This window comes from Pyrus communis, chromosome 16 (assembly GCF_041283825.1).
Source record: "Pyrus communis isolate YQ-2024b chromosome 16, ASM4128382v1, whole genome shotgun sequence".
Classification (NCBI taxonomy): Eukaryota; Viridiplantae; Streptophyta; class Magnoliopsida; order Rosales; family Rosaceae; genus Pyrus; species Pyrus communis.
The window spans coordinates 16,532,243-16,556,719 of NC_142580.1; the positions used below are offsets into that span (position 1 = coordinate 16,532,243).

The 24,477-nt window shown below is 37.3% G+C and overlaps 2 protein-coding genes across 2 annotated transcripts; both read right to left on the minus strand.

Annotated features, from left to right (window-relative positions):
* Nucleotides 1-1,240, minus strand: LOC137712268 (uncharacterized). Its single transcript, XM_088688111.1, has 4 exons — nt 1,027-1,240; nt 815-913; nt 649-729; nt 1-547 (listed from the first exon to the last, which is right to left on the minus strand). The coding sequence occupies exons 1-4, from the start codon at nt 1,204-1,206 to the stop codon at nt 107-109; spliced, it is 801 nt and encodes a 266-aa protein (XP_088544237.1). The 5' UTR covers nt 1,207-1,240; the 3' UTR covers nt 1-106.
* A 15,784-nt stretch (nt 1,241-17,024) lies between these two features.
* Nucleotides 17,025-18,593, minus strand: LOC137732344 (GATA transcription factor 1). Its single transcript, XM_068471654.2, is given in 3 exon segments — nt 17,025-17,201; nt 17,204-17,597; nt 18,265-18,593. Coding segments are annotated over 3 exon segments (576 nt in total). The 5' UTR covers nt 18,412-18,593; the 3' UTR covers nt 17,025-17,166.
* Between the last annotated feature and the right edge of the window lie 5,884 nt (nt 18,594-24,477).

A 24,477-nucleotide genomic window follows, 5' to 3' on the forward strand; every position in this document is an offset into this window, starting at 1 on the left:
TTAACCAAGCAAAAGTATTTAGTTATAAAATATATGAAAATGTACATACAAGATCCGAACAAAAAAGAAAAAACTAAAAGTGAACTAGGTTTAATACATCAAGCTACTAGGTATCAACAGGGCGAGGTGGCTCTGAGGTCGAAGGTGGACCAAGATGAAGTGCTGGTAGTGAGATTTGAAGGCCGGACATCTGTATGGCTTGTACAAGGTCTCTCCACGCCCCGGCATATGACCTCATCTCCTCGCCCTGGGCCCTCAGCTGCTCCTTCATCTGCTCGCCCTGGGCCTTTAGGGTTGTCACTTCCTCCTTCAATGCATCTACCTCTGCGTTTGATCTGGAAGAAGAGGCACCCGTTTCACGAATCTGTGCTTTCCCCATACACCGAACAACCTTGCCACGACGACGACCTAAGTTCTTATCCAGGACATCAGTCATGATCTGAAAACCTACATCCTCAGGTATCGTGACGTCCTCGATCGGGGTCTCCGGGGGAAGCTGCGATGTTGCTTCTTGGATAACAGAAGTGCTCTTTTCCACCATAGTAGCCTATAATAATAAAGAAAAAACATATAATGTTTAATAACAAAATATAAATAATATTTGAATGATTCATACATATAAGAATAATAATAATTACATATACTTACATGAAACTGCTCAGTAATCTCTTGACCAGGTCGAACGTAAACGTCCTTGAACATGTCGATTGCTGGGAACTTAAAACCCTCCTGAAGAAAAAAAAACAGTAAGAAAATTTTATTAATCAATAATAATAATAAATTGTATAAAATTTCAAAGTTAATATACTTTTACCTGACGTCGTGTCTGAAGCCTATACGAAAAGGGCTTCGAACCGGAATGGTGGAGAAGTGTCTTTGACTCACGAGCTTTTTGGCCAGCAACAGATTTCTTCTGTTAAACACACAATATACATGTTAGTGCAACTATTTGAAATAAATTAATAAAAAAAGCTTAAAAAATAACTAAAACAATAATAAATTATTATTAAAATATTATGTACATACCACAAATTTTGGGTCCGTAAAATGTTTGCAGAGCCACTCCCAATCATCTGGCCGGTCCTTTAACTCGCTTGGAACATGTAGGCGAGCAATCTCTGGATCATCCCATCGCTTAAAAAACGTGTGAAAAGTGCTCTTCCAATTTTTGTACCGGTTTGCTAAGGTCTCCTCTAAGTAGTTCATGACCTCAAGGGATATGTCCTCAAGATCATAAATGACCTACGAATATGAAAAACAATAAAATAATAGTAAGAAATTGTTGCCTAGGCCATATTTTGCATGTTTACCTAAAACTCATCCTCCCCTGGCATGCAACTTCTTCCCGCTACGACCTAGTGATCAACCTCAATAACGACATTTATAAAAGAAAAATTACAATACAGAAACAATGATTACAAAAATTTACATTAATACTAATCAATCACAGTAATTTCTAAGGTTATATTAAATGACATTATTTCATAAAAATTGCAAAATATTTCTAAAAGTTCTAATATTCCTAAAAAAAAATAAATAATTCCAAAACTCCTAGCTACAAACTTCTAATAATTCTAAAAAAAATTCAAATATATCTAATATTTTCTAAAAATTTATAATATTTTTAAAATTTCCTAATAATTCTAAAAATCTTAAAGTAATATTTCATAGATAGAAAAAATTAGAAATACAACCAAGCCCATCCCACCCACCTAAGCCCATCCACCCCACACCCCACCCTCACTCAGCTCACGCCCAGCCCTTTTCCCTTCCTTAAAACCCAGCCTCTACCCCTTCCTAGCACCCAACCTCTTCCCTTCCTCAAAACCTAGCCCTTTCCCTTTCCCCAAAACCCCCAAATTCTTCGTCGTACGCACCCCCACCACCATCCACAAGCCCTTATCCCGCTGTCCCCTTACCCGAGCCCTGTCTCCCACCGCCTTCCCCCTGCCTAAACCCTAAACCTTGTTGTGATTTGCGACTCAAAATTAGGATGATTTGTAAATTAGGTTTGAGTTAATATTTCATTTTGGTGTCATATTTGAGTTTGGAATTGATTTCTTGGTTGGATTCCTTGCTTGGTGGAGAGTTTTTTTTATTTTATTTTATTTTTTATTTTTATTTTTGTTAATACCTATTTGATTAGGAATTGGATTTACTTCTAATTAGAATTCGGAATCTCATCGTAACCTAAGTGCTATGCATTATAAATAGGACCTTAGGGGTAGTTTATTTTGTGTGTCTTACCTTGGTTTAGAGAGTTTTTTCTCTTTTGGTTTTGGATCGAGGTGACATTTTGGAGTCATGAATGTGGCAAATTTATGGCATTTGGTTGGCAAATTTGTGGGAGTTCATTTGTGGCTTTGAGAGTTAGAGACTAATTTGGGATAATTTTCTCTGCTTTTTTAAGGATCTCTGCTTGTTTGGTTAGGGTTTGTAATTTTTGGGATTTGTATTGTTAGAGTTAAACTCTTTCAATCTCCGTTTGTTTTAATTTGTAAAATTCCTCGCCATGTTTCGCACGTGGACTTAAGTTTTACATCCAACCATGTAAATCTCTTGCTTTCCTTTGAGATTTTTGTTTTTAGCTTTCGCCTACGACATTGATATTTGGTACTTTTGTTAGAATTCACTTCGGCTTGCGCAAAAGTACAAAAAGTGGTATTAGAGCTCTAGGTTTTAGCTTGGGCTTTGCCTTCCTGTCATAATTAAGTTGGGCTTTGCTTTCCAGTCATGATGAAGTTTTCTATGTTGTCGACAAAAAATTTAATTGAAGAACGTGACAAGAGGAAAGATTTTGAGAGTATGTATACCAAATCCTTTGGTTGTCTTTGAGGCAACGTTTGTTCAATCTACATTGTCATAAGGTGGAGTTTGATGTTCGAGACTTTGATGAAGTGATTTTTGGTTCGTTTGTTCGAGCATTGCATAGATTTTTTGTTGGATTTTTTGAGCCGTGGTGGATATCAATTTATGAAAGAATTTGGTGCACATTTTCATTTGTATTTTTGTATCCCATATTGAAGTTTGTATTTGATTTGGAATTTTGCTAATTTCTCACCGAGGTGGAGATTGTTGCGATTTCGGCTCAAAATTAGGATGATCCAATAATTAGGTTTGTGTTACCCATTTCGTCTGGGGTCCTATTGGAGTTCGGATTTGACTTCTTGGTTGGATTTCTTGCTTGGTGGAGATTTTTTTTTTATTAATTCCTATTTGGTTAGGATTTGGATTTGGATTTACATCCAATTAGAATTGAGATTCTCATTGTAACCTAAGTCCTATGCATTATAAAGAGGGCCCTAGGATTACTTCTTTTGTGTGCCTCACCATGTTTTAGAGAGTTTTTTCTCTTTTGGTTTTTGGTGGAGGTGACATTTTGGAGTCATGTGTGTCGTAAATTCATGGCTCATTTGTTTGGCAAATTTGTGAGAGTCCATTTGTGAATTTGATAGTTAGAGAAGACTTTGGGAGATTCTTGTCTAATATATTGGGTTCTCTACTCGTTTGGTTTAGGGTTTGTAATTTGTGGGATTTAGGTTGTAAGTGTTAAACACACGTTTGTAATTACCATTTGTTTAGTGAAATTAATCGCCGTGCTTCACCCATGAACGTAGGCTTTATGACAAACCACTTGAATCTCTTGTGTTCCTTTGAGATTGTTTATTTTTAGCTTTTGTCTACAATGTTTATATTTGATAATTTTGTTAAAATTTGCTTCCACTTGCACATAGAAGTACTAACCCACCCCACCCTCTTCCTCGTACAAGTTTACAAATATTCACAACATTTCACGTATAAATCAAAGAGTTTTGTAGTATAAAATTTATAAGATAAAAAAATTAATTCGAAATTTTTTTATATCGTACCTTTGTGGAAGCTTGAGAGTGAAAGAAAGAGAGAAAGCAAGAGAGAGTGCAGAGAAGAGCATGTGAATTCTGGGTAACATCAACTCAAGTAAAGCTACTAGGCATACCTTTAATGGTGCTCCAATTCAATTGTTTGGAACTGTGAAACTGGCGATTCACACGGAACCTTATAACTATTTGTTAGTCTTTCATGTTATATACTGCCAAACCCCACACAATGGGTTGGAACTGGTTTCACAAGATGAAGTCAGTCCCATCGTCATACCATTAACTGCTCTGATGTTATGTGTCCAAAGCCCTTTCTTTTACCAAAGACCAGATACTTGAAGATGGAGAAACTTATCCTCGCCTTGGTGAGGGCGGCTAGAAAGCTTCGACCTTACTTTTAGTCATTTTGAATAATCAACATGACAAAATTTTCACTTCGATCAATCTTGCACAACCCATATCTATCTTCCAAATTCACCAAGTGGGCCATTTAATTGGGACAACATGAAATCATTTATCGACCCAAGACTTCAATCTAAGTCCAGGCACTGGCGGACTTTGTGGCATAATTTACTCTAGCTAGTCAAGATGCCCAATATTTCACTGATTTGCAGTAGACTCTCGAAGATCCTTATCTCTTGAAACTTTACATGGAAAGATCGTCAAATGTGAACGAAGCAAGGGTAGGAATGGTCTTGATGATGCTCAAAAGATCCATACTTAAGTATGCCTTGAAGCTCAGATTTCTAGCAAGCAACACCAGGGCAAAGTATGAGGAACTACTCGTTGGACTTAGGACAACATTATAGCTCCAGGTGAAAGGAACTTTTGATCCACTGTAACTCAACTTTAATTGTCAACCAAGTCAAGCTTGTCTATGCTGCACATAATCCGACCATAGGGTTCTACTCAGCCAAGGCCAAGACATTACTTGAAGGATTTAAGAAGTATGAAGCTCAACAGATTCCTCATAATGGGAACGGTTATGCAGACTCACTCGTGAACATTACATCTACTGTGAACTACTCAGTCCGATGAACAATCCCATTTGAGTACTTCGCCACTTTGAGCATCCACGAACTAGAACCAGAGTTGGTTGCTGATATCGATACAAGAGAAAACAGGATGGATGAGATCGTAGAATACATCTAAGATGAGAAGCTTCTTGAGGAAAGCCACTTGGCAAAAAAATTGGTCCACAAGGCTTCAAGATACATCATTGTGCGAGCAAGACTCTATTGACAGTCTTACTTGGGCCGAGGTTAGACCGATGTCATGTATGTAATTCTGTTGAAAATATACAAACTGATTCTACTAAAAGCTATACAAATTGGTTAGACTATAAAGCATACAAAATAGATTACATATATTTGAACCTAACTCTACAAAAATAGTCGATGAGGGGTTGGACAGATGGCATGTATGTAGTTTTGTTAAAAGTATAAAAACTGAATTTACTCAAACTATACAAATTGTCTCAACTAAAAAGTATACAAAATTGATTCTACATATATTTGAAACTGATTGTGCAAAGATAGTTGAGGAGAGGTTGGATTGATGACATGTACGTAGTTTTGTTAAAAGTATACAAACTGATTCTACTAAAAACTATTCAAGTTGGTTCAACTAAAATGTATATTTAGACATCAAAATTTCGGTGAAATGAATGTTCACCAACACATTAAATTTTTACATGTCAGGGTTTACGTGTTATGCACCATGTGTCTCTCAAATCGTTCACCGTTCACATGACAGGTGACTCATAAAAAATCGAACGAGCCATCAAGGGGGACACTTGTCAACACTTGGCAGAAATGAACTATTTGATTTTAATTTAATTTAACAATTTAATTACTTTAAATTTAAATCAAATAAAAATTCCAAACTAGGGAAGATTGATTTATTTACTTTTATTTCATTAAATCAAATATTAATTAGTGGAGTCAAATCACGAACCTAGCTTGTACACATCTTCTGGTGTTATTTGAAACTAATTCTGCAAAAATAGTCGAGAAGAGGTTGGACTGATACTAATAATAAAATATACAAACTGATATTGATTATCTCGAATATCTCTAAAACTCAGCAACGTTCTTCCGGAACGTCGAGAATAGATGGCCTCTTTAATGATTAAGACAATACTATTAGACAAAATTATACAGGAATTTTTGTATCCTTCAATCAGGTTGGATGAGCCTGAGAGGGTTGTCAGAGGTGCATTCTTAGGTACAAAGTTAGTAAGATAGGGTCACTCACACAAGATGATATGCCTGGTAGCACTATCAGCCAGACAACTAACTTCCCCACTAGTCATACCTAGAAAATTAATTGAATTGATCACATGCATAAATATAATTTCATTCATTCAATTAATCCAACGTGAAATAGTATCCAAAAATAATTATCCATAATTCAAAACAAACCAAAACCAAACAAATTATTCCAAAGACTTAGAAAAATTGTCCAAAAATTAAACCATAAACCTAAAAAATTAGGGGAGGGGGTTCGGCCACTAGGGGTACCCTAAAAAACATGTCTAGAAGAATAAAACTTATTCGTCCATAGAAGTTGATGCCTCCTAAAAATCTGATATCTCCATGGATGTAGTAGCATTTTCGAGATGTTATACATTCGCAAAGTCAGACTCACGGCAGGAATGATACTTGACAATGGCCTCGGGGGTAGCTTTGCATATGTGTGACGAATGATCATTTGATCCATAGTAGTAGCACATGTCCATTTCGGTGGAAGTCAATTGAACAGTTATTTTTCCCTTGTTCTTAAAGTTTGGGGCCTTAGGGCAAGGGGTTGCCGCTTCTAGGTCAAATTTTCTCCTTTGGATAAGCGTTGGCTTTGTTGACCTTGGGTCCGTGAGTGGGCTTGCCGCCCATTACCACCACCACGACGATGTTTTCTTCATTTGTGGCTACTAGAATTAGTTGTATACGCTTCAGGCGGAGCTTTTGAGCTAGTGGGTCGAGCTTAATGATTTCTCATCAAAAACTGGTTCTGCTTTTCAGCGAGAAGTAAAACAGAGATTAAATCCGAAAATTTGATGAACTTCTGTACCCTATATTGTTGCTGCAAGATAATATTAATGGCATTGAAGGTCGAGTAAGTCTTTTCCAGGAGATTCTCGTCTGTTTAGTCCACTATACAAAACTTAAGCAGTGATCGAATTCTACAAACTTTAGAGTTATATTCATTCACGAAATTAAAGTCTTGGAAGCATTAATGCTGCTAGTCGTGTCTTGCTTCAGGCAAGTAAATGTCTTTCTAGTGATCGAAATGATCGGCCAGAGCAAGCCAGAAGATGCGTGGGTACTCCTGAGTAAGGTACTCGGTCTGTAGTGCATCAAGGATGTGTCTTTGAATGAAGATCATTGCAGTAGTTTTCTCAGCTTCATCGATGGGGTTGTCGTCGGTAAGTTCCTCGATGGTGGCTCTAATACCCTTTGCAATAAGATGAAGTTTTACGTCTTGCACCCACTTTAAGTAGTTTCTTTCAGATAGTTCTAGACTGGTGAAATCAAGCTTGTTCAAGTTTGACATGTCCCTAAAACGGAAGGTACAATAAAAACGTGATCAGTCATATGATAAGCCACAGACATACATAGTAGCACATTTGAATTCTATAGAGATGTATTTGTTTAATTTAAATATGAAAGCTACAGGTTTCATGTGGTAAGTTTTGAATGAAAACTTTGGGTTTCAAAGGCACTAAATATGAAGCTACAAGTTCAATTTAGTTTTATGAACGATTAGTTCATAAAGGAGAGGTTCCTACAAGAACACAGAATGCAATATGTTGTTTAGTTGATTTGAGTTGCTTTGGGAACTCAAGTGTGAGAGTTTCGGGACTACAAAAGGATGTTAACGGTTCAAAGTAGAAAAATAAATTATTGAATCGTTAATGTCCAAAAGTGATCTTCAGGTCAATAATTTTGGATTAATTATCAGATTAATAGGCTGCTGGTCACTTTTAATTAATTCAATGAATCGGGACCAAACAGGGTTAATCGTAGAAGCAAAAATAATGACAAACCAATCATATCAACTTCAGTTAGCGATAAACCAAGTGTTAATTAAATTAGATTAAATTAGCATAAATCAAAGTACCCCAAGTAAAATATCTAGGTATGATTTATAACGCAGAGATGCCAAAAATTGGCATTAGGTAGAAAGAGTAACGCGGCCCACCTTATTAGGTTAGCTGCGGTGCAGGTCTAAGCCCTGCAGCAAGGCTGCAGGCTGTTGGGCCTCCGGGAGAGCTCCGGTTGCAGCCCAATAATGGTTGCAAGCTATTTGGCTGGTCATAAGGTGAGCCTAGCAACAAGGGCTGGTGGTTTGGGCCAAAAAACAGGCACATGAACAAGCCCAGCCCAAGGCTGGCTTGCGAGTTGGTGCAAGGAAGAACATTTGAGGTTGGCTTTTTGGTTTTGGGCTGGGGCAGGTTAAGCCCAATAGCACAAAGACTACTAGCGAGTTGGGCCGAGGCATAGGCGAAGCCCAGCAAGCCACAAGCTTGCTGCAGGCAGGCTTAGGCACGGAACAAAAGGCCCAGCAGCTTTTGGTTTCGGTGTTGGGCCAGTGACGCGTAGGACAAGTCTAAGAAAGCTTCAGGTCTTCTCGGGTTGGGTTGGGCTGTAAGCCCGTGAGTTCCCTACCAGGCCGAAAGCTTGGGTTATCTTGCGTGAGTAACAGAGCTCAAAGGGCTGCTGTTGTGTGGTCCAATGAGTCAAAAGACATCGTTTCCATGTGTGCTCCACGAGGCTGGGCTGCAGGCCAGCTACTGTGGTCAACGCTGGTGCTAGCTGCAATGGTCTACAGTCATGCCAAAAGCGGCGAGCCGTAGCCATGTCACATATTTCCAAATTTTTTTTCTTTTTTTTCCGACTTCTCTAGGGTTTGAAAAACCCTAAATTGCTTCTAATATGCTTTGACCTACAAATTCCACATAGCAAAATAATAATTTCATAATGCATGAAACGTGTGTGTGTGTGCGTGTGTGTGTGTCTATATATATATATATATATATATATATATATATATATATATATATATATATATATATCATAAGGAAAATATAAATATAGTGGTTCATGCATCATGGAGAATGTTTTCATGCTTCGTGGACGCTTCAAACATCTTACTTTATTTTAAGCGTATCTATTTGGCAGAAAACAAATAAAAGCCTTTGAATTTTGTAGAAAGCCTCCTCCTACGATCCTTCAGTTCCTTAGCTTCTGGTAAGAGTCTACTAATAACGTGTTGTAGGCCTAATTAACTGAACTATTCTAGAGGAATAGAGAGGGGGAGGTCGGTGCCAATAAGAGAGAAAAGAGAGAGATTTAATTGTGAGGTGTGTGTTGTACCATCTCATTGTGCCTTTATTTAGAGTAGTAGGATAGGTTAAATATTTACACTAATAGGATTACAATTCTAATAGGATAATATCTATTAAAGAGAATATTCCAAGATATCCCTAGATACACTAGGATTTACGCAATCACAATCCTATTTTAAATATGAATGCAACATATTGTATATTTTTGTCTCTACATATAAGGCTCCCATACGAAATACCCATTGATAGTGAAAGGAAATTTTCTAGTGGATAATCGAGTAAACCATTTTTAATTTCTAGTAAACTTTTCAATTTGGTTGCCTCGATTGTTACCATATACATTATTCGAATTCTACAACCAAACTGTCTGGACTCTTGGTTGGCATGGAATACACATGGAAAACTTATCTCCTATTTCTTCTCATGGAAAACATATCCTGAATATATGTATAGGAGGATTTCTTGGAGAATTGGGAAATTAATTTTTTAGAAACAACTAGGAAATGATTTACTCAAATCCTATAAATGAAGGTCATTCTAACGTAGAAAATTAACCCCTCTCGAGTCTTCAGCCTTCAGTCTTGAATACCTCCAAAAATGAGTCCATCCTTTAATGCTACATGTGCTCTTCCGCTGATGCTGACGCTTCTAGTTGTTCATGTAACAACACTTGCCGAGGCGGGTTACTTCAAGAAGATAACTGTTCAAATCAACAATACTTTGGAAAACAACCAGGACGTACAGTTCACTGTAATCCAAGAATGATGATCTAGGCTTTCACACACTCCTTCCTAAGAACACATATGAATTTAGTTTTAAACGAAACGCTTTTGGGAATGGCACGCTATTCTTTTGCAGCTTTACGTGGCCGGAGGAACCCCAACTTCGCTATTTGGACATCTACGACCAAAAAAGGGATGACTGTAGCAAGCGTTTCTGGGAGGTTTTCAAATTTGGCGCTTGTTTGTATGTTAACTGCAAAAGGTGGAACAATTCATGAGTCAGTTGCAGAGACTTTCTAGTTAGGGTTTTCATTTAGAAACCGTTTAATAATCATTTTGTTTTTAGTTTTCACTTTTTTGAAAACTGAAATCTTGTTTGGTAACTTTTTTAAGTTTTCATTTACTTCCTTGAGTTTTCAAATTTTGACTTTGAGTTTTAGTTTTCGTTTTTTTTTTTAACTGAAAACATAATGTAATTACCAAACAAGGTTTTAGTTTTTTTAAAAAGTGAAAATTAAAAACTAGAAATAAAAAACCAAATGGTTATCAAGTGGCCCCTTAAATAATGAAATAGTTGGAGGATTTGGCTCCTTCAATGTGTACAAAAGTTTTCTTTTATGTAATTTCAGTGAATTACTTTTGTTTGTATCAAATTGTGATTTGCAAATAAATAAAGGATGCAAGAAAAAGAAATTTGTTTTTTGGAGTGGTAGTAGCAACTCCCTTTTGTTTTCTAACATGTAAGTTGTTCGTTTGAGAAATCTAGTAGAAGGATAGAAATGTCATTAAAACAATTTAGAATCATGGGCTTCATTAGGTCTCCTCGGGGTGTCAATAAAAACCATTGGTGGAGATTAATCGACCCTTTCAGCCGTTAAACGTAATTTGATACAACAAAATTAAATAGTTTATGAAGATTTAATACTGTTTGCATCTAATAGTTAAACGAGATTTGGCTAGAATAGTACGCTCAAACCCTGTGACTCAAATTCGAATTCTCCCGATTATAGTTTAGAATACCGTATTATCCAACACACAAAAGTCTATCCCAAACTAACAAGTCAAGATCAGCCCAACGACAACAAATGGAAATGCCCCAGCCACATGGCCCAAATTTAGAAGAACCAACACACACAACCAATTAAGCAAACAAGAGAATTCGAAAATTTTAATGCAATTGAAAGTGATTTTCGCATTCACCTAGTGTACTCGCCAGCTGGTTTGTATCTATCGCTTATGCTTTGATTTACTCAATCTCAAGGCGAAGGAAAAACGAGGAAGCTAAAGAAAATGAGTGCACGACAAGAAAGAGGAGCGAAAATCACTTCCCTTTTAACAACACAGGATATAAGTAGACACTCCAGATTATCCAAAACCTGGAACCTGAAACTGTGTATGTAAAACCACATTAATGGACCTTCAATGGTACTCAGACAAAGCTTCCGACTTCATGAATCGCAAGACAAATGAGATTTTCGCAACAATATGCTTATTCACTCCTATGCATCAGAGTCAAAGTTTAGCCGAGTAAAAACGCAATGCATAATGAGAAGCTTCTCTCAAAAGAACAAAACCGCGAGAAAAAAAACCAAAGAGAAAGAAACTTCATCAAAAACCTCATTTAATTAATCAAAATTTGACAAAACCTAATAACACTATCTTTGTTTACTAGTCTATAGCTCAACCAAACACACTAATCCCAAAATTTGCTTACAAAGAAACAACACGAAAATGCGTACTCACCGTTACCTTGCTGAGCCTATTCAAATGCAGCTCCCTCGAGAAAGTTGGGCTACTTGCAGGGCGGTATTCTGGGACAAGCTTACCGGACTTTCGGTACGTAACCCCACAAGCATCACACAAGATTTTATTTCCATGGGGACCTGGTCGCCATTGAGGGGTCGTTTCAGTCCCGCAATGCTGGCATTTTCTCCCGATCATCTTGGACTTATACCTAACATAGCAACATCACACAAGATTTTCTTTCCAGGGGAGCTTGCCAGCCATTGCAGGGTCTCTTTGGTTCTGCAGTGCTGGCATTTTCTGTCAATCATCTCGGACTTGAGAAATTTTGTTTGACTTCTGAACTGCAAATATGCTATGAAAAATCGAGAATCTATTGCTTTCCTAATAATAATCGTGGAATGGCTACTGATCTGAGTCACATTTGTGGTTCTCCTCGAACTAATGACTTGGGGAAGTATTTGGAAGTTCCGCTCATTCATTCTCATATCACTAAAAACTCCAACAAAGACCTCGTAGAGGAGGTGCTCGACTTTTTGCTTGGAAAGTGAATTTGTTATCTCTTGCTTGTCGGGTCACTCTTGTTCAGTCTTTCACCTCTACTATCCCAGTATGCAGACAGTGAAATTACCAGTTATCATCTATGATCAATTTGACAGATTTAATAAGAATTTTGTGTGGGGCCCACTCAATCCAAAAATAAAGTTAATTTGGTTAAATGGAGCCAAGGTTGCCTCCCAAAGTCTCTTGCTGGGCTTGGCTTTAAAAATATGAGGGTTATGAATTTGGCTCTTGCTAAGAACTCTTATGACCTGTTTACGAAACCGGAATAGAGGTAGAAGAAAGGGAATTGAATTCTTCCCCAACTGATTCCTGCATTTACTAAATTTTGGGAATGAAATTATTTGTGGGCTCCACCTAAAATCAGTTATCAGATTCCTAATATTGTCGGAATCCAATTACCAACTTGGAGGAGGTATTTGAATTCCGGAAGAAAGCCAATTTCCGAAATCAGACTTCTCTACCGAAATTACCGTGCCCCTTTCATCACGATTCAACCATGAAAAGCACACTCATCCCCATCCCTTAATCAACTCACACCACCGCACCACCTCATATACTGTGAAGACCCACCACCAACCGACTCCAACAGTTCTACCAATAAACTCCCAACAGCCGTAGATCCAATTCCAGTTGTGGAGAGACAGATGCAGAGGAGTATCTAGATAAAAGCAAACCTTATGATTTGCACACTGAGATGATCCAAGAATGGCTGCCAACAAGGAGTTCATCGTTTACAACTCGATGACCCGACAGGAGGAGATTTTCAGGCCGATAGAACAAGGTCAGGAGATGATCGTAAAACCCAACTGAGGATGCAGAGGGCGGAGAGACGGAGAGTAAAGAAGGTTGTGGTGGAAGTGGAACCGTGAAGGTTCTAGAACCTCTCCCAACTCCTATTATTTTTGTTGTTGGGTTTTTTAAGTAAAAAGGTGAAGAAAAAAAAAAGAGTAAAAAGAATTCAAGTTTTATTAAAAATAACAAACACGGGAATTGTTAAAATTTTAAATACATTTTTTTTCTTACAATTATATAGGATATCAAATTTTATTAAAAAAAAGTATATAAAATATTTGATTTGGGACAAGGGTATTTTAGTAATCATATTGGTTTATATTCCGATTCTGCTAAATTAGTAAACAGCTTTATGGAATTAGTGTCATTTCTATTCCGATTCCAGAATATTTAAGTAAACAGCTTCAACAGAAATCCGATTCTGACTTCACCTCATTCCAATTCCTCCTCAATCTAATTCCTCCTCAATTCAATTCCTCTCAATTTGATTACGGATTAGTAAACGCGTCTTTAGAGATTGACACAGGGTGGTCTTTGGGCAAAAAATTTCCACGGCAACCATATTAAAGGTGATATGGATCAGGTACTCAATGAAAACTACTTTAGGCTCTTCATGCACTTGGAAAGATGTTCTTGAAGAGACTAAACTTTTGCATGAGGGGCTACTATGGGGAATTGGAAATGGTAATACGGTAAAATTTTGGGCTAACAAATTTGCTATATGTAGTATTTTGCTTTATTATGCTAGCTGTCTGCTCTCCAATGATATGCTTAAGGCTACTGTAGCTGATTATTATTACAATAATTATTGAGATATTGGTAAAATGGTATTTATTTTACCAAAGAAGATCGTTGAACAAATTAATAGTATTACAGTTGGTTTTGTTGCTTTGGTTGATAAGTGTATCTGGAGTGGAACTAGTGATGGTAACTTTTCTGTGAAATCTGCTTATATGTTGGCCAATCGTTTTAGTGGTTTTCCTAATTGGCAATGGAATCTCATTCGGAAACTTCAAATTCCTTCAAAAGTTCAAAGTTTCTTGTGGTTGCTCTCTCTTGATAAGCTCCTAACGAACAATCAAAGGCTAAAAGGGGGTATGACTGATAACCCTGAGTTTCAAAGATGTACTTGTGGCTTTGAATCAGTGGGTCATATTTTTAAAGATTTTCCTAAGGCAAGAGAAGTTTGGCAGGGGTTGAGAATGTATAATCAACACTTAGACCACATTGATTTTCACAATAGACTTCATTTTGACCTCACCAATATTGGGAGATTTAGAGTGGAGGTTAAATTTGTTTTTTTTTTTTTTTTTTTTTTTTCAGTTGCTTGTTAGTTTATTTGGTATTAGCGAAATAAATTTATTTTTTAGCAGGACTTTGCAATGACTAATGAGCCTAAAGTCGCTATTTGTACTTATCTTCATGAATAGTTGAAGCCTAAACTCATAAGATTGATAAACCTCATAAGATTGAATCGTTGTTCTTCCATTGGGAAGCTCATCCTTCAAAGTGTTTTAAGATTAATGTTAATGGTTGCAAGAAGGGAAATAATAAATCTATTAGAGCATGTGATGTTTTAAGGGATTTTGATGGTAACTAGACTTCTGGATTTTGTGCCAATTTGGGTACATGTGAGATTCTCACTGCTGAGCGATTGGGTCTTTACTTGGACTTACAATTGACATGAAGATTACAAACTGATAAATGACTGGTGGAATCACTCTGTAGACTCACAATCCATTTAGTGTTTCAAGCTGCTAGCAATAATCATGCTTTGGGTCCCATTGTTTTGGCTTGTTGAGAGTTTCTTTCAAGATTTTGGCAATGAGATATTAGGCATATCTTTCAAAGATTAGCCTTGAGTTTTAGTTCTCATTTTTTTTAAAACTAAAAACAGAAAGTAATTACCAAACAAGATTTCAATTAAAAAAAAAAAAAAAAGCGTGAAAACTAAACTCTAAAAAGAGAAAACGAATGGTTATCAAGCAACCCCTTAAATAGTGAAATTATTGGAGGGTTTGTCTCCTTAAATGTGTACAAAAGTTTTCTTTTTTGTAATTTCAATGAATTGCTTTTGCATGTGTCGAACTGTGTTAGCAAATAAGTAACGGTGACTTCTTTAAGGAAGCAAGGAAAAGATATTTGCTTTTTGGGAGTGTTAATAGCAACTCCCCCTTGTTTTCTAACATATAAGTTGTTCGTTTGAATCATCTGGTAGTAGGATAGAATTGTCATTTAAACAATTTAAAATTATGGGCTTCAATAGGTCTTTATGGGTGTCAATAAAAACCATTGGTGGATATTAATCGTCCCTTTCAGCCGTTTAACGTAATTTGATACAAGAAAATGACATAGCTTATGAAGACTTAATACCATTTGCATCCGTTAGTTAAATGGATTTGGCTTAGAGCAGTGCGGTCAGACGCTGTGACTCAAATTCGAATTTCGTAGTTTAGAATACTGCATTGTCTAACACAAGAAAATCTAGCCCAAACTAACAAGTCTAGATCAGCCCAACGACAACAAACGGAAATGCCCCAACTGCATGGCCCAAATTTAGAAGAACCAACACACAACCAATTAAGCAAACAAGGGAATTCGACATTTTAAACAGTTGAAAGTGGTTTTCGCATTCACCTTTTCTCTTCGTGTACTCTCCATCTGGTTTGTATCTGTTGCTTATGGTTTGATTTACTCAATCTCAACGAGAAGGAAAAACGAGGAAGCTAAAGAAAATGAGTGCGCGGCGAGACAGAGGAGCGTAAATCACTTCCCTTTTAACAACACAGGATATAAGTAGACACTTCAGATTATCCAAAACCTGGAACCTAAAACTGTGTAGGTAAAACCACATTACAGGACCTTCACTGGTACTCAGACAAAGCTTCCGACTTCATGAATCGCAAGACAAATGAGATTTTCGTAACAATATGCTTATTCACTACTATGCATCAGAGTTAAAGTTTAGCCGAGTAAAAACGCAATGCATAATGAGAAGCTTCTCTGAAAAAAGAACAAAACCGCGAGAGAAAAAAAAAAAAAAAAAAAAAAACCCAAAGAGAAAGAAACTTCATCAAAAACCTCATTTAATTAATCAAAATTTGACAAAACCTAATAACACTATCTTGTTTACTAGTCTATAGCTCAACCAAACACACTAATCCCAAAATTTGCCTAGCTTTGGTCAGTATATCAAAATAAACACAGAGCTAACCCTTATAAAGAAACAACATGAAAATGCGTACTCACCGTTACCTTGATGAGGCTATTCGAATGCAACTCCCTCGAGAAAGTTGGGCTACTTGCAGGGCGGTATTCTGGGACAAGCTTCCCAGACTTTCGGTACCTAACCCCACAAGCATCACACAAGGTTTTATTTCCATGGGGACCTGGTCGCCATTGAGGGGTCGTTTCAGTCCCGCAATGCTGGCATTTTCTCCCAATCATCTTGGACTTGTACCTAACACGGCAACATCACACAAGGTTTTCTTTCCAGTGGAGCTTGCCAGCCATTGCAGGGTCTCTTTGGTCCTGCAGTGCTGGCATTTTCTGACAATCATCTCGGACTTGTACCTAATCCCACAAGGTTTACTTTCCAATGAGAGCTGCCCGCCATTGCAGGGTCTTTTAAATCCCGCAATGCTGACATTTTCTCCCAATTGTTGTCCTTGCTGTTTAGCTTTTATCCGGCCATCCTTGCTGTCCTTGTGGGCTTGGTTCGAAAAGAGCTGCTCCCCTGAATCGCCTGGGAAGCTAACAGAGCAAAGAATTAAAATTTGATAAACACCAAAAACACGATCCTGTTTACCAGTCTACAACATAACCAAACACAACAATTCAAAATTTCACCTAGCTGTGGTCATTTCATCAAAACAAGGAGCAAACACTAACCACCATTAAACCCCCATTACAGCAATCCTACAAGCTCCAAACTAATCTTAAACGGAAAAAAGTCGACTACCCACAATTAGCCTACCCATCATCCTCAGGCTAAACTAACATCCCCGTCCCCTGCTTTTGCTTCCTCATCTCCATTATCTTCCTGTGCGAATTTGAATGCAACTTGCTTGAAAATGTTGGGCTACTTGCAGGGCGGTACTCAGGAACAAGCCTTCCAGACTTGTACCTTACCCCGCAAGCGTTACACAGGGTTTTCGGTCCAAGGGGACCTGCCCTCCATTGTGGGGTCTCATCAGCCCCGCAATGCTGGCATACTCTCCCAATCGTCGCCATCCCTGTTGTTCTTTTCACTATTGTATTGTCATCCTTTTTGCAGTTGTTAGATTGGCTCCAAAAGACGTGCTCCTCAAGAATGCCTGGGAAGCTGGAGCTTTCACGCCTACGGCGGCCCTTGCTTCGGGCACCCTGAGGGGGCTTGAGTGTCCCACAGCTGCTCATGAGGGTGGTGGTGGGGGTTGTGCGGTTGTCAAGCACCGAGACAGGGCTTTGGTGCTTGACCGTGCCAATGCCGGCTGGTTGCCCGATCAGAAGGTTAATGTCAACGAATGTCTCCAGCGCCGGGAACGCGTCTTTGTTCGACAGCCATTCTAGCTCCTCCTCCACACCCTCCTCCTGCAAGTGAACAAAAAAACAGTGAGTTGACTCGGTGGAGATTTTGAGTTGACTCGCGTAAAAACCCATCAGGTTAATCCCCCGCCATGTGTTGGGGAACAAAGGGCAACAAAATCCAAGAGTTTTGCCACGTAGGATGTTGGACAAAGTAAGGAAGGCTTGGTTCACTGTTCCTATCACATTTGTGGCAATGGCATTATCAAGTTGTAGGGTATTCGATTCTCGCCTAAAAAAACGAATTCTAATCACATTATATTGTGAAGTTTAGCGCCGTCCCGTTCAATATTATTTTGTTCAAAAAAATAAAATAAAATAAAATAAAATGGGTGGGAAAATCCATGGGCGAGAGTATTGACCATTTGTATTAAAAAACTCCGGTATTTCCGTAAATGCTCCTATAACAAGCGGGCAAAAACGTCATTATACACAAACAGCAGTTAATTAAATCACAAATCCAAAGCCGCCATCCCCACACCAAGACCCAAACTTGGACCAACTCGCCCCAGTTAACTCGGTCCAAACCCAAACCAACCCAGGTGCACACGTGGCAAACACCCACAAAGCCGAGTCTCGGCCGATTCAGAAACGGAATCGGTTCGCTACGGCCTGTAACCCCCAAAGAACAAAACAAAGCCAGAAATGGTGGGTAGTTAATCAAGCAACTTACAGTCTGAGAAAACGGACGGCTAGGATCATCCGGGCACAAAACCGCAGAGGGAGTAATGGAGGGTTTAAAGTCATGGGCTTTATCTTCCGCGCCGGCGTCGTCGGAGTGGAAGTTGAGGATGTCGTCGAGCGAGTCCAGTGACTCCATTTCTAGAGAGAGAAACACAAGGGTTTTGGCTTGGGGTTGGTTTTTGTAGAGAGAGAGGGGTTTGTAAGTCTCTCTGGGTTCTTTTTATTGTATTCAAAAACTATGTTATCTGAGAGAGAGAGAGAGAGAGAGAGAGAGAGAGAGAGAGATATAGAGAGGGAGGGGGTCACGTTTTGATGCCTTTGAAGTTTGATGAGGGTTTTTGGGTGGGAATGAAGGGCTGTGAAAGTTTCTCTCTCTAAACCCCTCGTTAATTATTTTTCTTTTTTCTTTTTCTTTTTCTTTTTCTATTTGTTTTGGTAATGTATGGTGGAGAAATTAAAAAGTTGCGTAACCAGACGTGTTGTTGTTGTAAATACTAACTCATAGTTTCCCAACAAATTGAAAAGTCTTACATAACTTCTTGGAACTGTTATTTGCATTTTTAAAATCTTATGTTCAATTTTCGTTAAAGACGAATTTGAACCATATTATTGCTAATTCATTATGAGGTGAAGCCCATCCCTCTCCTTTAATATCAATAATATCATTTATTAAAGCAAATATACATACATTTCTTGATTATTGGGTTTGCCAATAGGAAGGGTGTACCATCTTAAGTGCACGGAGTTTATGACATTTTAAAGGACATGTGCGAATTTAATAAAAAGATTCTCTTTATTAGAAAAATAATAATATTTTTAACAATATATTCATATAGAATTCAACTATTTAAATTCAAACTTAATTGAAATCAGCATTTCACTTTTATTAATTAAATAATGTCCAACTACCATGAAATTACGATTTAGGGTTCATCCATGAAAAAATGGAGTATGACTGGAAAAGAGATACGAAAATACGCTTGTATTTTTGGAAGAAAGTAATACATCATTTTTATTGCTAGAGAAAAGTGAAAGAAAGTAATACACAAGTTTTTCTACTGCTAGAGACAAGTGGAGGAAAGTATAGACTCCACTTAATCAATTGTAATATAGATAAAATAACATGATCGTAATTTTTCTTTTCAGTCAAAAACTTTTTTATAAGAAAATTTATACTCATATGTAACATGTAGGAGGAAGAAAATTTTTGGGGTCCTTAGAAATTCAGGCCCTATTCCATTTCACCTTTAGCACACCCCCAACACCGCTTAAGTGAATTTAGAATGTGCGATATTTTAAGATGGTACACTGATGTGGTATAAATAAGTGATGTGATAATGCTAAAAGAAGATAAAAGATTTCATGGAACAAGTATAAAATTATGTTGGGAAACAATGGTACTAAAATATGAGAGAGGATCCTTGCCAGATCCTCTTTGTGAGGATTTCGGGGATCCTGCAATCACATCTGTTCATCATATATCGTGCGGCCAGTTTTCGTCAGGTTCTGTTTATATTCAATTTTAAATAAAAAATTTACAATGATTTCTGACCAGGGCCGATCCAGAGATTTTTGAGACTCAAGGCGACGCCAAAAAATGTGCCCTCACTTCATATAAAAAAATTATTTGTTTACACACATAAGACATCGATAAAATTATATTTAGAAAAACACTTCAAACTCAATAATTTAGAAACATGGAATAACTAATTTATTTTGTATCGAGAGAAGGAAACAAAAAAACTTCGGGCTTACAAGTAGATAGATTATGAGTTTTGTTTTCCATATGAGCTTTTAAAGTGTTTTTGTATAAATCGTGAGGTATTTTTTCTTATTTACAAACCTCGTCAATATAAGACTAAAAAAATAATAATGTTTTTGAGTCTTTAAGGATATGTATAAGTAATGAATGAACACTAAATTAAACCTTTTGATGACACGTAATATTATTTGCAAATTTGGTCTAAAAATTTAGTCTATGCATTACTCTTTGTTGAATATTAGACTTGAATTGGAACGGATGTTTAAAAATAAAACCCCCATAGCTACTAATTAAACTTCTTGAATAAATTAACAACCAAACAAAAATTTGTAAAAATTGAAAAAAATAAACATGCACATAGCATTTCGAACTTAGGACCTCTCGTTATTTTTAGACAAAAAAAATCATTGCTTCTAATTAAACTTCTTGATCATTTAGCTAAATTTTATAAATTTATACTATTATGAAAAGAAATTTGTAAAAATTAGAATATTAATAAGCACACATGGTGTTTTGAACCTAAGACCTCATCATTAATTTTAAACAACAAAACCACTAGTTCTAGTTAAATTTCTTTGTCACTAAACCAAATTTTAGAAATATATACTCTTATAAAAACATATATAAATATACCACCTTAATAATTTTGGTGCCCCCAATTTTTTTTAGCCCCGGACGATCCCCCTGCCTACACTGGGCCTAGGTCGACCATGTTTCTAACTGTACAATATACGATGAACGAATGTGATTTGAGGATCCACGGTATCTACTAAAATATAAACTACAAGTAGTGGTGGGAAGGGCACAAGGGGTAATATGGGGACAAAACTTTATTTACACGAAAGGAAAGAGAGGGGTCGAGGTTGGGCCGCCAAAATATTGCCTAGAATGGATGACTGCAACGAAGTCGCACTCCCATTTAAAGGACACGTATCTTGTCCAATCAACATGCAGCACGTGGAAATACAGTTCTTTTCTTTTCTATTTTTTTATTTGAATTTTAGCCTTGCCAGCTAATCCTCTTGATGAAAGAGATTTGTGATTGACTCCTTTCACAAAGCACATGCTGTGGATGTGGTAATTTTTTTTTTTTAGTACATTAATATTTTTACATGGAGAGAAAATTTGGCTAAGTCACACAAATGCATAATTGACAGCTTAATTTGGTATCGAATTTGTGATTCACGATATTCGAACATAAGACATCTCACTTCTAGCTGAAAATGAATACCACCAGACCGTAGTACTGAGTGACAAATATTACACACCACCAAAACACGAAATAACACTAAAAATTCAACGTTTCGGTAAAGAGTAAATGATTTTTTGTTAAGGGATGTGATATTCACACACCCCTTATTAATTTTTATCCTTTGATCCTTCATTCGATCCGTCGACAGAAAATTAAGAAGACGTGTTAAAAGTAAAAAAGAAGTGTGTAGATATCACTCTCCTTTGTTAAAACAAATCAAGTTGTGTCAACTTATTCTGACAATCCTCATTTCTAATTTTTGGATCTAAAGAAAAAAAAGAACTATTTTTCTCTAGTGCATAATTTGATGATTTTGTTGGATATTTTGGTTTTATAAAGGCTTTTTAGTTAAAATTGTCTCTAAGATTGTCACAACTCACTTTGGTACTTGAAATTTGAAATTGATAGAAATTGTTCTTGAGTTTGTCAACCGTCAATCATATTATTCATTCCGTAAAAATCTCTATTAAATAAGGATTAAAATGACAAAAATATTATTAATTTAATAAACAATGAGCTAAAATTTTGACAAAGATTAAGGGCATTTTGTCACTTTTTCCTTATTTAATGAAGATTTTCATGAAAATATCAAAATGATTGACGGTGGATAAACTTAGGGATCAGTTCTATTGATTTAAACCTTAGGGACCAAAATGAGAATCTCAGAGACCATTTTGGCCACTGTTCTACAAATATGCCCAGTGGCATTTATTTTGTGTTTTATTTTATTTTTTGGGTATTTTAAAAGCATGAGTTGTGTTTTATTTATTTATTTTTTTGTGTTTTATTTTAATTTATTTTATGTTTCATTTTATTTTGTTTTTTGGTATTTAAAAGCACGAGTTGTGTTGCCATTCAGTACTACAGTCTGGTGGTAAAAGAAACATATCAACCAAAATTCTATACTTTTTAAGGGCCTTCCTTGGAGTCTTGCACAGGGCCCCCAAAATTTCAGGGCTAGCCCTAAATATAATGGGTTAGCACCATCCATTAGAGCATCCTCAGTAAGAGGCTCTATATGGGGCTGAATAAGTGGTGGATATAGCCAATTTTAGAGCTCCGAAGAATCTTTAGGGCTTTATAAAAGAATCTCTCCCAATGAGGGGCTATTTCTTTCGGGTTGTATATGGGGCTATATATATTTATTTATGTAGTAATTTGATTATGTGATAATTTTCTTTTGTGTTAACTTTTCCTAAGAGGATTTTTGGACTTGTTATCTTAATATTTTTTTATTTTTTATGAACCTGTTGACCCTAAAAACTACCATGCCTGCATGGCGCGCAGGTCGAGTAACTAATAAGCTAACTACATCATTCGGTTGATGTAGTTAGCAGGTCGAGTAACCTGCTGACCCGAGATAATAATGAAGTTTTGACCTTTGATTACTCTCCTAGTGCTAGAATCGAACTGCATGAAGAGCAGCCATTGCACTCCACGGCGTCTGGAGAAAAGCAGCAGCATATGTGTGTTGATAATCAGTCCACTATGGAGTCCACGGCAGATGAAGCAGAACAACAGCCCACGTTTTTTGGTGATATGTCCACTGAGCGGCAACAACCAAATCGGCAGGAAGACCAACCCGCGAGTCCTATGGAGTTTGGATTTGAAAATGAGTAGCGGCCCACTATTTGTAATGGAACCGAGCAGCAACCGCAACAATTGTCCCGAGTTTTTCCTCCTGACGCTATATCAAGTCCAAATATGAACCCATATTCTGTTAATTCTCATAACCAATCCTCTTCTACACCGGGTGCACCTCCAATCCATCGTCTTCCAGAGCCTATTAATCGAGGTATTCCCGAACCTACTTATGAGGTAGATCCTAAGTGTAAACACAAGTATTCTGTGAGTGAGCTAAATTCGGATTCAAGAGTGAGATATCCATTAAATAATTATGTGTCTACCTGTTACCTGTCAGAATCAAATAAGTCATTTGTAAATCAATTATCTACTGTATTTATTCTTAACAGTGTGCATGAGGCTTTAGCAGATTCCTGCTGGAAAGATACAATGAGCGAGGAATTGAGATCATTGAAGAAGAGTGCTACCTGGGAAATAACTGACTTGCCAGCTGGAAAGAAAACTGTGGGATGCAAATGGGTCTATACAGTAAAATACAAAGCAGATGGAACAATAGATCGCTTTAAAGCAAGATTGGTGGCAAAAGGGTATACACAGAAATATGGCATTGACTACACTGATACGTTCGCACCAGTGGCAAAGATCAATACAATTCATGTTCTATTGTCCTTAGCAACAAACCTAGATTGGCCTTTGTAACAGTTCGATGTAAAAAATACGTTCCTCCATGGAGATCTAACTGAGGAGATTTACATGGATCTTGCACCAGGGTGTAATGATCCGGACACACAGAAATAGAAGGTATGTAGGCTTAGGAAATCATTGTATGGGTTAAAGCAATCTCCGAGAGCCTGGTTTGGTAGATTTACCAAGTCCATGAGAGCATTCGGTTATAAGCAAAGTAATTGGGATCATACGTTATTCCTAAAACGTCAGAACGGAAAGGTTACAGCTCTCATCGTATATGTTGATGATATGGTGGTTACCGATAACGATCACGTTGAGCAAGCAGCTTTAAAAAATTATTTGTCCACAAAATTCGAAATGAAAGATCTTGGTTCTTTAAAATATTTCCTTGGGATTGAAGTATTGAGATGCAAGTCTAGGATATTTCTATCACAAAGGAAGTATGTTCTTGACCTGTTGGAAGAAACAGGTACGGCGGCATGCAAACCAGTGTCTACTCCGTTGGTTGAAGGAATGAAGTTGGGTATTGATCAGAACCAAGTACCGGTTGATAAAGGGAGGTACCAAAGGTTAGTAGGAAGGTTGATGTACTTGGCTCACACTAGGGCGGATCTTGCTCATGCCTTAAGTGTAATTAGCCAATATATGCACAATCTAGGAGAACAACACATGAGTGCAGTTATGAGAATACTGAGCTACTTGAAAGGAAGCCCTGGTAAACGAATTTTGTTTCGAAAAAATGGGCATTTCAGAATTGAGTGCTATACGGATGCTGACTGGGCAGGATCAACGGATGATAGGCGCTCAACATCCGGGTATTTCACATTTGTTGGGGGAAATCTAGAAACGTGGAGAAGCAAGAAGCAGAATGTCGTATCAAGGTCAAGCGCAGAAGCTGAATTTCGATGCATGGCACT